The following is a 15,373-nucleotide window of genomic DNA, read 5'->3' as shown; positions in this document are numbered from 1 at the left end:
TAAGGGGGTTGAATACTTGTGCAGGGCATATACACTCAGTGAGCACTTTATTAGGAACACTATACTAATAGACCTACTGGGAAGGCCACTGAAGAAGACTGAACTTATCGTTATGTTCATGAAACCAGTTTGAGATGACTTTTGCTTTGTGACAAAGTGCATTATCATGCTGGAAGTAGCTATCAGAAGATGATAAATTGTGGCCATGAAGGGCTGGACACGGTCAGCAACAATACTCAAATAAGCTGTGGCAAGAGATGATTGATTGGTATTAATGGGCCCAAAGTGTACCAAGAAAACATTCCCCACACCATCACACCACTGGACTGGTGACACAAGGCAGGTTGGGTCCATGGATTCATGCTGTTTGCACCAAATTCTGACCCTGTCATCTGTGTTCCTCAGCAGGAATCGAGATTCATTAGACCAGGCTACATTTTTCCAGTCTTCAGCTGTCCAGTTTTGGTGAGTCTGTGCCCATTACCTGAAACTGCTGGCCCATATCTGCAGTTATGCACTGCTGCCACATGATTGGCTGATTAGATAATTGCATGAATGAGTAGATGTACAGGTGTTTCTAATAAAGTGTTCAGTGAGTGTAGGTTGACAAAGTTATTATTTTATCTGTCTACCACAGTATATTGTAGTTGAAATTAAATAATGAATATGACCTCAAAGCTTTCACTTTCAGTTTTAATTTGAGGCTATTTACATCCCAATCTGGTGAACAGTGTCGGAATTACAGCACTGTTTATATTTTTATATGTGGTCCCCCTTTTTACGGGAGCAGAAGTAATTGGATAACCTAACATAATCATAAATTAAATTGTCATGCTGTCCACATGGTTACTAACTAAATATCTGTCAGCGGTTCCACATTTTCCTGCAGTATAACACTAACTCTGACAACACCGGTCTGTAAGAGGACACCCGCTCTGAAAACTGGGTTATGGTCAAGTAACATCTAATATGCCATGCAGTGAGGCCTTTGTTCTAACCTGAACATGAGAAAATTACAGAAAAATGTAAACACAAGTCAATCAACAGGGATGCATGGACTGAAGCCTAAATAAGAGAGGAGATGATAGGCGTATGATGGACCTACATTAACCCTGATTAACCCCCATAACTGTCTATGCATGCTTCACCTGCTCAGACTGCCATTTAAACCAGACCAGGATCTGGTTAAGACTAGTTTGCTAATCCCTGTTTCCTTGTAATCCAGTCTGTGAAACAGTGTACCTGACAGTGTAGGGAGATGTTGGTGGGGCTCACCAGGGTCAAAAACCAAATCAGAATGGTGACTGATGATGGAGATGCCAGTTGCCCTAAGAGTAGAACATGCCTCTCAACAAAATTCAAAAAAGAATTCATCACTTCCTTTCTGGATACATGAAGGTATGGCATTTAGATAGCCACTATAGCTGGGTGATTTTTCATTGTAACTGGTTTCCATCAGTAGAGGGGAACACTGGAGGAGGAATGTAAAATATTGTTTTCCTTCAGAACAACCCAAAATAAAAAATAAATAATTTATAATTACTGACAACAGCTACTAATTTTATTGTGTTTCATAATAGTTACTCAATAAAATTGTTTAAGGTTAGATAACTCTAAGTGCAATAAATTGTTCCCTAGATTTTAATTAAAAGATACTCTTGGTTGCATGGATAAACTAATAGGCTACCTGGTCAGTGGTATTCCTATAGTGGTATGCCTTTCCATTGGACAAAGCAGATGGAGGCTGAAACTGTGCCACGGAATTACAGTCAGAGTTTGCGTAAGTGCAAAATGTACTTATATGGTGGATTTACCAATAGGTCAATAGGCGTTTGTCTATTATTAACATTTACTGCATCCCTCATGTTTAGATGTGGTTCTCTGTTCTTTGTGCAGATAGGCTGTACTTGTTCATGGCCCCATATTTTTGTGGGAATTTACGTCTTGTGGAACTGTATCAGTCTCACTTCGTTTTGCATTTTGCTTTAGTTTTAGGTCACGCTGGACAAAATAATCAGCTAAATTAATACACAGTAAATGTACAGCAAGCATTGGTTTTTCCATTCAATATTTATGCTATTTAGTTCATGTAGCGAAATTCAAACAGATTTGAACAGCTGAGAGATTTAATCACACTTGTAGCTACAGATTATGCTGCACAATGGTTTATTTCCTGTTCTTGTGCTGTGGTTTTCTTTCACAGAATTTTTAGGTGGGGTTTCTGCATATCAGAGCACGTGCGTGTTTGTGTGTGTGTGTGTGTGTGTGTGTGTGTGTGTGTTATGACAGACTGAGCTTTAATATTGGGTGTGGTGTAAGTGTGGCCACTTTCACGTGTAGTCAAGGATGTGTAACACAGAGAGATGCATCCATCTGCAGCACCACAGCTCCCTACATCACAACAATTTTAGACAGTTTCAGGTCAGAAGTGTATGCAGTGCCCTATATCACTGGAGTTTTAGACCAACAGTTTCAGAAAACTGTTTGGTTGGCTATGTGATTACGAACATTATTGAAGATAATTATTAAATGGCTGATTCTTGCCTCTACGGGCAGCATAATCCACAAGAACCTCCTCACTCCCGTGTTTTGACAGTATGATAAGCTGTTTGCTTCTTGGCACCCAAAGGCCTCTGAATAAGTGTATAGCATTAACCATAGCACAGAGACGCTTGGAATTTGGCCACTCCACCTCAACCCCCAGGCAGACAGGCAAGCAAAGTACAGAAGCATGGCAGATTGTCTTTAATTATTTTTCAAATATTTTTTATTTTTCATAGTAGGCCAAAAGGTCAATGCAAAGCGATTGCAGCAGAGCAAATCTACTGGAACAGCTTAGGAATGGTCACACCTAGAGGTTCAAAATCACACAGAGTCAAACTAGGCCAAGGGACCTTGTCAGAGACTTTGTTTTCTTCTTATGCTGCATCTGACAGAAGTTCATAACTCATTTTCTGTCCTGCGACTAAAAAAAAACAAAACAAAGAAAACCCTCCCTCAACTCCTCTGGAATTCCTACTTGGGAACTAGGGATGGTCTCCTCAACTCTGAATTCAGCAAGTGATGTCAACATGGCCACATCAACAGTAAACACAGCAGCACTTCTTACCATTAAATGAGTTGAGTAAATAATGTATATATAATGTATATATATAAATAATGTATATATAAGTATTAGCTTTAGATCAATCAACATACAGACATTTTCACTTGTTAAATCTATAACACTGACTACAGTTCACTGGAAAATATACATCTCTCATCACAGTTAGCTGCTAGCTTGTTGCTAACAAAAGATGAACATGCAGGCGTGTTTACTTTTCCTCACTTTGTAGCACAATCGCATGGAGGTAGAAAGTGACGTAATTCCAAGCTCCAACTTCCCACTTCTGAGGTAATTTGAAAGCAGCATTAGACCCAGGAAGGTTCCAGAACAACCTAACAAAGTATACCATGTTTTATGTATGCCTCTAAAGCTGGCTGTAAATTAACATACATCCTTAAGCAGGATTTAATTATGTATACTTTAACAAATACATGGGTACACTGAAGCCGGTCTTCTGACCTGTGACAAATCTGGAAATGACAACTAGGTTACAGATTTGCCCCTTGGTTTCTTTCTCTGTGTTGAGAAGCTATGTGTACTGAAAGTAAAGTCAGGAAAATCCAAAAATCAAATATAAATCACTGAAATCGGTCAATCTCTATATGAGGTTTCCACTTTTATTTTGAGGTTCCTCAGATGCCTCAGAAGTCTCAGATGTCCTTAAATTGCTCTATGGCACCCTGTTCAAGCCATAAAGACATATAATGATTAGACCTTTTCAGAGGTCTTAAAAAATTGTGAAATTAATTCCAAATTTCAAATAAACTTAAAGTGATTTGTTTGCCAAAAAGTTGGCTTAAATTTCCAGAAACTTGTCCAAATTCAAAAACATGATATTAGTTTTATAATATCATTTTTTAATTCCAAAATTATCACATTTCTGGAAGCTGAGATTGCAAATCTTGAATGATCTCAAATTTGCAATATTTGGATCACTGTTTTTGAATATTAATAATTTGGAATTCAGATCCAAATTTTGAGATATGGATCAAAATATTGGAGTTGAAGACCAGTATACTGGAATGGGATTATTGGGAATTATGGGAATTCTTATTTGGAATTCTAACATTGCAATCTATTCATCTCATGACTCTCTTCTGGTGATTTGTGTTCATTTTGTTGAGTTTTTGAGAGAGCGCTGAAAAGCGGACTGAATAAGCGCAAGCTTAACTGCTAAAGTTCCACCTGCCTCCCGAGTCTTCCTCCACACCCTCACACACTAGGGTCTTAATAGAATACACTGAAATGCATAATATACTTAGTTGTGATCGCTAGTTAATTGATATATTACAGAAAGAGGTGTAGCCGCTGAGATTTTAGTGGAAATACGTAGGCAGTAGGCCGTGCATAGAGTCCATTATGCAACAAATTCAAGGATGAAGAGCAGGCCCACAACTCACAATGATACCAGATTTAGATTTTAAAAAAATATTTAATATAAAAAGACAGAAATAGATCATTTGTCTGGTAAACAGTACTGAAACATTTTTTTTTTTTTGTCAAACTGTCTTGAAGAGGGCTTTAACACTACAGACAGAGAGCGTTCTTCATTATTAACCCTGTTCTGTCTGTAGGGATTTTCCTGCTGTAATTACACAACCATTCAATAAAAATGTCACATGAGACAAGGGGACAGTGAATAACTGGTGTATATTATGTGTTTAGCTTGGATAGAGTAGGGTTACAGTGGAGAAGATCAGGTTTTACTTCACAATCAATTTAAAATCATAACATGTTGAAACGTTAAAATCATAACATGTTATTATTGTTTAAGGACATTAACACACAGGTAAGGTATATGCTACTAAAGTAGACACAGACACAGACATTAGAACAATGTGGTTTTTAAAATTGTGTTTTAAAATCCTAGCCTATTGTTACTGTACTCAGGATGTTGTCCTGCTTTTTGGGGTTTTGTGATTACTGTTGGACAGAAATTAAAAAAAATGAGAAAATAGATATGGAAGAAAATTGAGAGTTTACACAGCTCTTTTTGTTTTAAAACACGCCCAGGTGGCTCGGCGGATGAGGGTGTAAAACTGTGATGTTGCTGGATTGTTTGAACATTATTAAACATTTTATTTGAGCCAAATGCGAGAAACCAATACAGGACCTTGGTATTATAAGGTTTCTATCTGAGTTAAAATTAAAAAGCAGATATTACCTTATAATAAGGTCATGAAGTGTAAACATGTTTACTGCAACATGTTTAATTCCTTTATGCTTTTATTGCACTAAGATCAGGCCTCATTCATCAAAAAGTGAGCAAAGTTATGTGTAATGTTTGTGTAAGACAAACACAACAAAAAAAATTACGCTGGATTTAAAAAGTTTCATAAAGGCTGATTTTACTGCTACCTTCATGTATGGTTCTAGATAAATAAGCTGACCTGTATTGTTTGGTGTGAGCTTCATATGCAAGAAGATGAACTGTAAAGCCAGTTCTTGTACAGGGACTCAAGCAGCCTCCCATCAGCTTTCATGGCCCTAAGCTCAGGGGTGTACCATGGGACCAGGGGAACAAGTCTAGATATCTGAGGAGCAAATGTATTGAGTGTTAGAAATGAGAGTGCTAAAGTTGAGAACTAAGTCCATATTAGAGAGTGAAGTAGAAAAAGAGGAAAATCATGAGACTTGCAGAATGAAGAGTTTATGATAACGGATTGGAGTTTATGATAAAATGCACTGTTTGAATAAAAGAACATCAATGAATTTGTGATCAGAGATACACAGACAGAGCCAGACTGTCCAAGCCACTAGTACAGACAGTATCAGGTGTATGGCCATGCATATGACAGGGCACAGGGCAGTGTGGAGAGTCCATACAAACATTTCCTCAATCAGGACAATTTCAGAACAGATGGTAAAAGCTAGGGTGATGAGTTCATTAAACTCATATAACAAGTTTTGTAAGGACTTGGGTGGTCAATAAATCAGAATAATTAAAACTGGAACAGTGTAAACAGTGGAGACTTGTCCATATAGAGTCCCTGCATTTATACCAGCAAATGTTAATATTCATAAAGTCCTCATTCTCAGCTCCATACAGACAAACGGAGAGCATACTCAGGTTCAATTTAGCTGATATTCCGGTGTACCTGAATTCACCGAATCCCCTCTGTGTGTAAAGAGCACCACTGGGGCGCAGCACTACACCGTGAACATCCCGTTTCTATCCAAACTGCGTACAGCCGCGTTACCTGAGGGTGCTGAAGCTGCTGGACTCGCTCCGAACAGGGAAGAACAGTGCTGTCAGATGACCACCATTACCTATAAATTACCTGTAAAAAAAAAAAAAAAAAAAAGCCCTTAACATGTTACAGCTGTGCATGTTTAACAGCTGTGCTGCTTTGAGCTCGTGACAGGATGTGTGCCAACAGTGGTGACACGGAAGCCTTCACTTTCACTGACTTTCAGTGAGGAGACTCAGGCTTCAGACTTCATCAGCACAGCTCCTGCCTAAGCGAAGGCTGCTGAGGGCTCCGGGGTCCAGCCCCCGTGTGGACACACACCATGAGGACTGCTTTACTCGGAATATTTATTCTCCTGAAAGGAGCAATTTGCGCGTTTGAGTACAACTTTAACGGCGTGATCAGACACTTTGCTGTGGGAAACGGTAAGGTGTTTGTTGCTACAGACTCTCAGCTCCACCAGATGCGGCACGATCTAGTGGAGGAAAAGGTTAAAGACATATCAAACACCACGCACCCGAACGCAGTGAACATCTTGTTGCCTTTCGAGGCGAACGGAACTCTGATCACCTGCGGCACTTCAGACTGCGGCTACTGCGAGGTCCTGAACATCACCGACATAACCCGCACTATCTACAGGGAGACTGACCTGCCGGTGGGACCGCATGTGAACGAATCATCCGTTGCGTTCCTGGTTGATTATACTACAGGCAACAGTAAAGGCACGTACATGTTGGTGGGGAGAGAGGATCATGATAAAAAGCCGAAGTCAGGAGCGTGTGCAGTTGATTCCGGTGTGTTATTGCGCAACACTCTCCAAACTCAGCCAGGTGAAATATTTTCTAAAGGAAGCTCAGTTCCGACTGACGCCTACATTAAAATCCCTGATGTTAAGTGGGTGGACGGTTTCCAGGTATCCTCACAGTTTCAGTCCTACCTCTTCGCTAACAATATTTCAAGCGGCGAAACAAAAGTGTTTTTCTTAAAGATGGATAACCGAGAGAGAAAAACAGAAATTACAAAATCTCTGAAAGTTGCTGCTTTACACTGCTGTGAGGACCTAGATCGCCAAAAACTTGTGTCCTCTGCCTTCATCTGGTCTGACTCTTCTCTTTTATGGATGGGAATATTCACTGCAGAAAGTCCACACCACCCTGAGAACACTGCTCTGGCTATTTACAACATTACTGACAGCAGACCAGAGAATCCTCCTGCACAAATCACATGTAACCCATCATGTGGCCAACAGGTTGGAAACACCTAGAAAGTTGTCCTAAACATACTGCTTAAAACATGTTGATGTGGACCTGTTTATAATTTAATTTAATCTCCATGCAAACAACAGCATTCTGGTTATGTATGTAATATTGGTAACTGTTTGTCTTGTTCCTGTAGGATACAAGCGCTGTTGTAAACCCACTTGCTGTGGTGTTCAAACACAGTTCAATGACATCTGTGGCAGCAAAAAGGAAAGGTTCTTGGATTGTGCTGTACATTGGAACTGCAAATGGCCAACTGATAAAGGTCTGATTCTCTGTCTCTGTCTCTTTCTCTCTCTCTCTCTCTCTCTCTCTCTCTCTCTCTCTCTCTCTCGTTCATTTATGTTAAACCCTATACACACAGAGGTCCAGACAACACTAGCACACTGTTTTTGTGCAAGGCAAGATATATTTTGAAGGATTGGAGAAAATGCACATAAAAAGCATATTTTCTTATGTTATATGCAACAACAGTATATTTATAAACACAGTGAAAATGGCACACTTACATTTTTATTTTTTTATAATTATTAATTCTAATGTATAGTTTGCCTATGCCTACTTCTACCTTGTATGATATGTACACACTTATCCTCTCCATATGGGAAGTGGTTGACATTCAAATTAAACTTTACAATGGCTGTCAAAGGCCATGCGTTGTGTTAAAACTCCACATAATGATTCCAAGCCTTGTTTTGTGTGTGTGATATGACAGCTTGTGCTGGACACAGATTACAGATCTGGCTGTGCAAAAGTGCTATACAGATCTGATGATGACAGGATGGTGTTTCCCAAAATGTACTTTGACCCAGTGGAACATAATTACATCTACATAGCTTTGAGAAATCAGGTGAGTTTTAGCTGATCTGAAATGAAAGCTGTTGCAAGCACACATGGATTTTTAGGATGAAATTGAGTGACCAACTCTATTAATTATTTTTGCATGCATTGCTGGAAATATAAATGACAAATTAAGTTGATTTAAGACACAGTGCTCAGTGCTAAGAGTCAGCCAGTTTCAGCAGTTTCAGCAAATGGTTAACTCCTAACAGCAATAAGACCAATAATAGTAATTAATGCCATAGCTTAATTGTGTGTGTGTGTGTGTGTGTGTGTGTTGTAGATTAAACGTGTTGCAGTGACTCAGTGTGGTACGTATGACACTTTTAGAACCTGCATTGGCAGCATGGACCCTTTCTGTGGCTGGTGTGGGGTCACAAACAGGTAACTTTCTCACCTACTCTTATACTGTACTATATCTCTCACTAATTAAATGTTTATGTTCATTGTTCAGTTTTATGTTCAGTTCATTAACTCTTCTAGCAACCAATGCTTTTTTTTTTTTGCTTTCATTCATCAGTTAGCTCTGACTGCCTCATGTGCTCATGCATCACCAACCTGCTGCTGTGTAACTGTAATCATTCTGTGGTAACATCATATATCCTACAGAATGAAATACCCTCACCGTCCACTTTATTAGGAACACCTGTACACCTGCACATTAATGCAGTTATCTAATCAGCCAATCATGTGGCAGCAGCACAGTGCATAAAATCATGCAGATACAGGTCAAGAGCTTCAGGTAATGTTCACATCAAACATCAGAATGAAGAAGAAGTGTGATCTCTGTAACTTTAATCATGACATGGTTGTTGGTGCCAGAAGGGCTGGATTGAGTATTTCAGAAACTGCTGATCTCCTGGGTTACACAGAATGGTGCGAAAAACAAAAAACATTTAGTGAGCGATAGTTCTGTGGGTGGAAATGCCTTGTTGATATCAGAGATATCAGAGGAAAATGGCCAGATTGGTTCCAGCTGTCACTCTTTACAACTGTGATGAGCTGAAAAGCATCTCAACATGCACAAAACATTGAACATTGAGGTGGATGGGCTACAAAAGCAGAACACCACATTGGGTTCCCCTCCTGTCAGCCAAGAACAGAACTCTGAGGCTATCATGGGCACAGACTCAATGAAACTGGACAGATGAAGATTAGAATAAAAATTCACCTCTTCTTTGTCCAGTCTTCAGCTGTCCAGTTTCACTGAGTCTGTGCTCATGATAGCCTCAGAGTTCTGTTCTTGGCTGAGAGGGGTGGAACCTGATGTGCTCTTCTGCTGTTGTAGCCCATCTACCCAAAAGTTTGATGTGTCGGGTGTTCTTAGATGCTTTTCTGCTCACCATGGTTTTAAAAAGTGCTTATTTGAGTTACTATAGACTCTTACAGTATTGTATTATACACATTCATTACTGTTTAGTTTGTTTACACTCTCTCCCCCTCTCAGTTGCCTGTGGCTCCTGCCAATCACGGTGTAGTCTGACTTCTTTTGTGTCTGAATTTGGGGCATGATGATGTTTGACATATCTGAACTGCCCACCAATTCCAACCCAGCACCCTGACATAGCACTGACTGTGAATTACTATTACTGTATTGTCAGGACAACTCACAGCAGCTCGGAAACATCACATTATACAGTTTAGTTCTCTGACCCCAGCCAAAGTGCATATTTAGCCATGTGCCACTGCCAGTTGTAATGTTATTAAACTGCCTGGTGCTGAGATTGGTCAGTAAAAGGTATGCACATAGTAACCTGGCAGACATCACAGGATTTGTGCAGAATGTTGATGGAAAAGTCAACAGTTTCAAGCCCATGTTATTTGTTGTTTTTACAAGGAAAAATGAACCACCTGCATTATTTATAGCATATATATTTTGTGTTGTATAAGATTCCAAAAACTCCATCAGCTATAAACAAAATGAGGCAATGAGAAAAACAGCCAAAAGCATATTTATTTTATACACAGGACACTGTTGCTTACCCACGAGTCACTTCATGTTAATGTAGTGTTTCTTAGCTACATCCTGGTGCATTTTTAATTAGCACAACAGACACCAGAAAATTGTTCTCCCCAGCATGAAACTACACAATGCAGCTGTGGTAACCATGCAACCATACAGTGGAAAAGAGGCTGTTTCTCTGTCTGTTTGTCATTCTGTCATTAATGATCAGTGGAGTGAGATGGACAAGTGGGTACCTACACTACACTACACTACACTACACTACACTACACTACACTACACTACACGTGAGTGAGTAGCCATCAGACATGTACATGTTAAGGGCCATCAGACTCCTAAACACTCAGAAACTGGACTGAAAGAACACACACACACACACATACACATACAACTGTACATCCTCCATCCTCTTTGCAAGTTTTTTGCACATTACATTATGCTGCTACAATATTTATTATACTGTACATAGGCTGCTACTTCTTATGTTTACACTATTTCAGCTATTATATTGTACTCTTGTACACTTTGCACTATTCTCACTGGATTCACTTTCTAATAGAACTGTGTACTGGTCGGCGCTGCACTGGGACTTACTGCGCCCATTGTCTATCCCAGTAGTCATTGTCTTGTGCTGTCTGCACTTGTGCACTTTATGTATAAATTTATGTAGTACCTTGTAGTTCTGTGTTGTTCGGTGTTTGTCCAGCACCTTGGTCCTGGAGGACCGTTGTTTCGTTTCACTCTGTACTAACTGGCTGTATATGGTTGAAATGACAATAAACTCCACTTGACTTGACTTGAGGCTAGTTAAGATATGTAAACTATGAGAGAAGTGCCTCATATTAATAGTAATCATTCTTACTTGTCTAATGTTGGATGTGGCAGAATACATACTATATTCCAGGAATATTTGTATTCCTTTAGAACATGACCAGACCTCTCAAATCAATTGCTTACTTGCCCATTCTTGTTATCCCACAGGTATTTGGTGGTAATATGATCAATAAAGCAGCCCCTTGACATTAGATTATTAATTTTCCCCTCATTTTTGTTCACTTTAGATGCTGTATGCAGGAGGAGTGTAAACAGTCACCTTGGATCTCCATTTCTAAAGACTCTAAAGAGCTGATTTCCTTTCGGGTGGCTATGATCCCTGGACAGGTAAATGTTATTGAATGAAATATCAAAACTTTTTTTGATCTTTTTTTGGACAGTACTACTACAGTACTACTACTTTTTTTTTAAATTTTATTTTATTGATTGTGGTCCACTCTCAGATTAGTCTGAATCTACACCTCCACCTGGACACCACAGAAAGTCTTCCCTTAACATGTACATTCAAGGCAGGAATTGTGGATCTGTGTAATACGTCTGGGCCAGTTGCACATGTTCCCAGTTGCTCCTGCAGTTTCCCTGAAAAGCACCTGTCTTCTGATAGTCAGTATTTTCACAGTTTTCTTCATTATTGTGTGGATCATATTACATTTTATAGGCTTTGGAAAGAAAGCATTTATTTTTATGATCATGTGTATGGAATTAATTGATTTTGCCTCACAATATGTAACTCTGCTCCACTTCTCCAGGACTCAAAGTTACAGTGACAGTCACTATCAGTAGTCAGACCTTCACAGAGAGCCTGACACTGAGGAGCTGCCCAAACATCACAGAGAATACGCCGTCAGATGCTCAGTAAGAGGATCCCTTATTAAAAACTCTGTAACCAACAATCTGTAAATAGAACAAGATTTGTCAGGCAATATGTGGCAGGTTTTTAAGCCATCTCAGACAATGCTTTCCAGGATCTGAATATGCATCTAAATACAGCTAAGGCCCTTAATTACTAAAGGTCTGTGTGTAAAAACATGTTCAGATTTGATAATACCTGCATAAAATGTGCAGACTTTGTGATTTGCAGAAATGTGATTTACTAACAAGGTTAATGGAGGACTGCATCTTTCAAGTGCACAAAATAGCAAAGTAAGCAAGTAAGTTTGAATCCTGACGATGCCACAGCCATCCATTGCTGGGAGTCCAATTCTCTCTCTCCCCCGTCAATCACAGCGACACTAGCCAGTCGTGGCCATCTGTGAGCTCAGTATATCAAAACATTGACAGCTGTTATTCTGGCTGTTATTCTGGATCTGTCTCGCTATTCATTTGATAGCTTGTACTACCAGACTGTATGAAACTTACAACAATCAGTGCCTCTTACTGACAAGACACTGAATATCACCTAAAAGCAGCTGTTTTCTGATGATTGGCCAGTATTATCTGTTGTTCTGTTGTGTTGTACTGACTGGTTTGTAAATTAAATTTAGATAGTTAGATCACACTATTGGCCTATATAATATCCTGGATCAAACCAAGAATCAGATGTCTGATTTAATGTAATGTGTATTTTAATATTTAGGTGTGTAGCCTGTGTCTCAGCTGGGTGTTATTGGGACAGCAGTAGCAGGAAGTGTACCTGGAATTCTGTATCTGCACTGTACGTACACACACAGGTGAGTCTATGTAATGTACGCAGCTACATTCAGCGTACAAGTGAGACATGACACACGTTTCACTAATTTCTACATTACTTTTGGTTACTTCAGTCGAGCTTTTGCTAACTTATTTATTTTACACACATATTTATAATGTATTTTTTTTTATTAGAGAATTGTTTGAAAAGTTCCCACACCTCCCCTTCTGCAATCATTGGTTTCATCAGTCTAGTTTATTCTGTATAGTTCCTGTCCTGTTAGTGTTGCATTGTGAAGTCTTCATGTGTATTCAGTGATTCTGTGTTTCTGGGTTTTTCTATTTTAGTTTCACGTGTAATATATGTGCCTCTGTATCAAGACCAATGATATCTGCACTGTTTCAGGCTGCTCAAGATTTTCTCACTTTACAGTCAAAACCACTGTAACTATTATTGCTGTGACTAACTAACAGAAACCTAACACCATTTAACATTTTTGTGCTATTTAAGTTAGTCTTCATTCTTCTTCTTCTTCTTCTTATTTTTAATGCAGTTATTTTTATTCATATTTTAGTTTGTCTTCCATCATGGTCCCAACACTCACCCTGGTCTTCGTTTGCTTCAGCTTTACCCTAACACTCCCTGATCGTTATTAATTATACCTGTGTTCTGTAATGTCATCCCTATCTGTGTTTGTGTCTATGTTGTGTTTGCTGTTTTTCTTTGTATGTACTGAGAAATTTAGCTGCCTTTTCTCAGTTCCTGTTTTTCATGTTTCCTTAAATAGAGTTACTTATATTTAGTGCTTTCAGGTTATAATTCTGTGTGTTCTGCTGGTTAAACATTTTTGAGGTTTGAACGTTTGTGGTCCTCATAAATGAGCTAAAAATATTTGGCTCAAATTAAACAGAGACAAAAATACTAATACCCGAAAGAATCCACACTGATGTATGAGCATCTCATATGGCTATTTCTTATTTACTTTCTGTTTACTCATTCAGAGGTGAGTCATGCACACATAGTGAGGAGTTAATACCAGAATTGCACACATCAGTATTCAGAAGTGTAACTATAAACTTACTCACTACTTGGACAGTTACGCATGATTCAGACCTTGGACTTCAGCCCGTTTTTCTTGCATGATATCGGCTCGAGTAAATCCAGTGTCACTGTCTGTCGATTTGACGATCTTTGTAACCAGAATAGGTCAGGCTGAAATTTATGTTTTGGCTGTAAATACCCTCAAGAAACTATGCAATGCCATTCAAGGCCAATATTAAATGCATAAATATGACACTATTAATTAATCATTGTCCCTTTAAAATCTACAAATATATATATATATATATATATATATATATATATATATATATATATATATATATATATATATATATATATATATATTTTTTTTTTTTTTTTTTAACCCAGAGGAGATTGAAGGAGACGGATGTTAATCTAAGACATTGATTATTTCAAGAACTGAACACTTACTTAAAGTGAGCTGAAAGTGGTCAACTTATACTTCAAACCATCAACATGTTTTGTTTATCAGGAGAGTAAATACAACAAAAAAACATGGCATTATTTTATTAATTCTACAATTAAAAATAGTGAATTAAACATGAGATAAAATTGCCTATATCCCACTCACGTTATGATTTCATGACTTCAATTTCATTAAGTTACTTATGCACACAGTTAACTGTTGGTGTTAATATTTACTGCAGTTTCCTCAACCTGATTTTTGTATTAGTGCTCTTGTTCTTATAATAAATTCGCTGAAGTATCCAAGTTCATTCACAAACTCCCACTCCAAATCACACGCAAATTTCTGCTGGAGATTGGAGTTTCTGATACATGGTAGTGACTTGAAATCAGCCAGAAGAAACTGGACAACTGAACTCATCATACATAACCAATCAGCAACTCACAAGTTAATAACATTTTTATGGGCCAATCAAGATGTTTTGTTCTATAGAAAAATAATAGTTTAAAAAAAATTGGCGAATCACTCCTGGGCCCCTCGGCTGCAGCCTGTGCTGGCCTGTGCATTAATTCGCCTTTGCCCAGGAACACTGGGAGCGAGGCAGGGACACACCCTGAATGGGAAGCCAGTCTATCACAGGGCACCAGGCACGCACACATTCACACTCTCAATCACACCTAGGAGGAATTTAATGTAGCCTGTTCACCTACCTGCATTTTTTGGGAGGTGGGAGGAAACAGGAGAACCCGGAGGAACCCAGGGAGAACATGGGAAACTCACACAGTAACCCAAGATCAGAATCAAACTGGGGACCCTGGAGGTGTGAGGGGCCAACTGTCCATATTGTTAAATTAAATCAGATTTGCAGTGATTTATGTGTTATTTACAACTAAGACTCTACGTGCAGCAATATATTGGCAACACTGGAGGTTAATATACTTAATATACTTAAAATATAGTTAATACACTCATGTTAGATATTTATTTCAATGCTGTAAATAAATTCCATTTTCTTGTTTATATACCGCATCATCCTATTAGTCTTTTTTTCATTTTTCCAT

General features: G+C 38.7%; 1 protein-coding gene across 1 annotated transcript in view; it reads left to right on the top strand.

Annotated features, from left to right (window-relative positions):
• The first annotated feature begins 6,298 nt into the window (after positions 1-6,298).
• plxnc1 (plexin C1) overlaps positions 6,299-15,373 on the top strand; it is a 38,580-nt gene continuing 29,505 nt past the window's right edge. The window contains exons 1-8 of the mRNA XM_026919232.3: positions 6,299-7,546; positions 7,693-7,821; positions 8,272-8,406; positions 8,680-8,780; positions 11,421-11,520; positions 11,637-11,796; positions 11,943-12,048; positions 12,770-12,863. Coding sequence (XP_026775033.1) covers positions 6,620-7,546; positions 7,693-7,821; positions 8,272-8,406; positions 8,680-8,780; positions 11,421-11,520; positions 11,637-11,796; positions 11,943-12,048; positions 12,770-12,863 — 1,752 coding nt within the window. The 5' untranslated portion in view covers positions 6,299-6,619. The remainder of the gene's footprint in view (positions 7,547-7,692; positions 7,822-8,271; positions 8,407-8,679; positions 8,781-11,420; positions 11,521-11,636; positions 11,797-11,942; positions 12,049-12,769; positions 12,864-15,373) is intronic.

The sequence above is a fragment of the Pangasianodon hypophthalmus genome, chromosome 9 (genome assembly GCF_027358585.1).
Source record: "Pangasianodon hypophthalmus isolate fPanHyp1 chromosome 9, fPanHyp1.pri, whole genome shotgun sequence".
NCBI classification, from domain to species: Eukaryota; Metazoa; Chordata; class Actinopteri; order Siluriformes; family Pangasiidae; genus Pangasianodon; species Pangasianodon hypophthalmus.
Note: the sequence above shows the minus strand (reverse complement) of the source record. Positions and strands in the feature narration are given on the sequence as shown.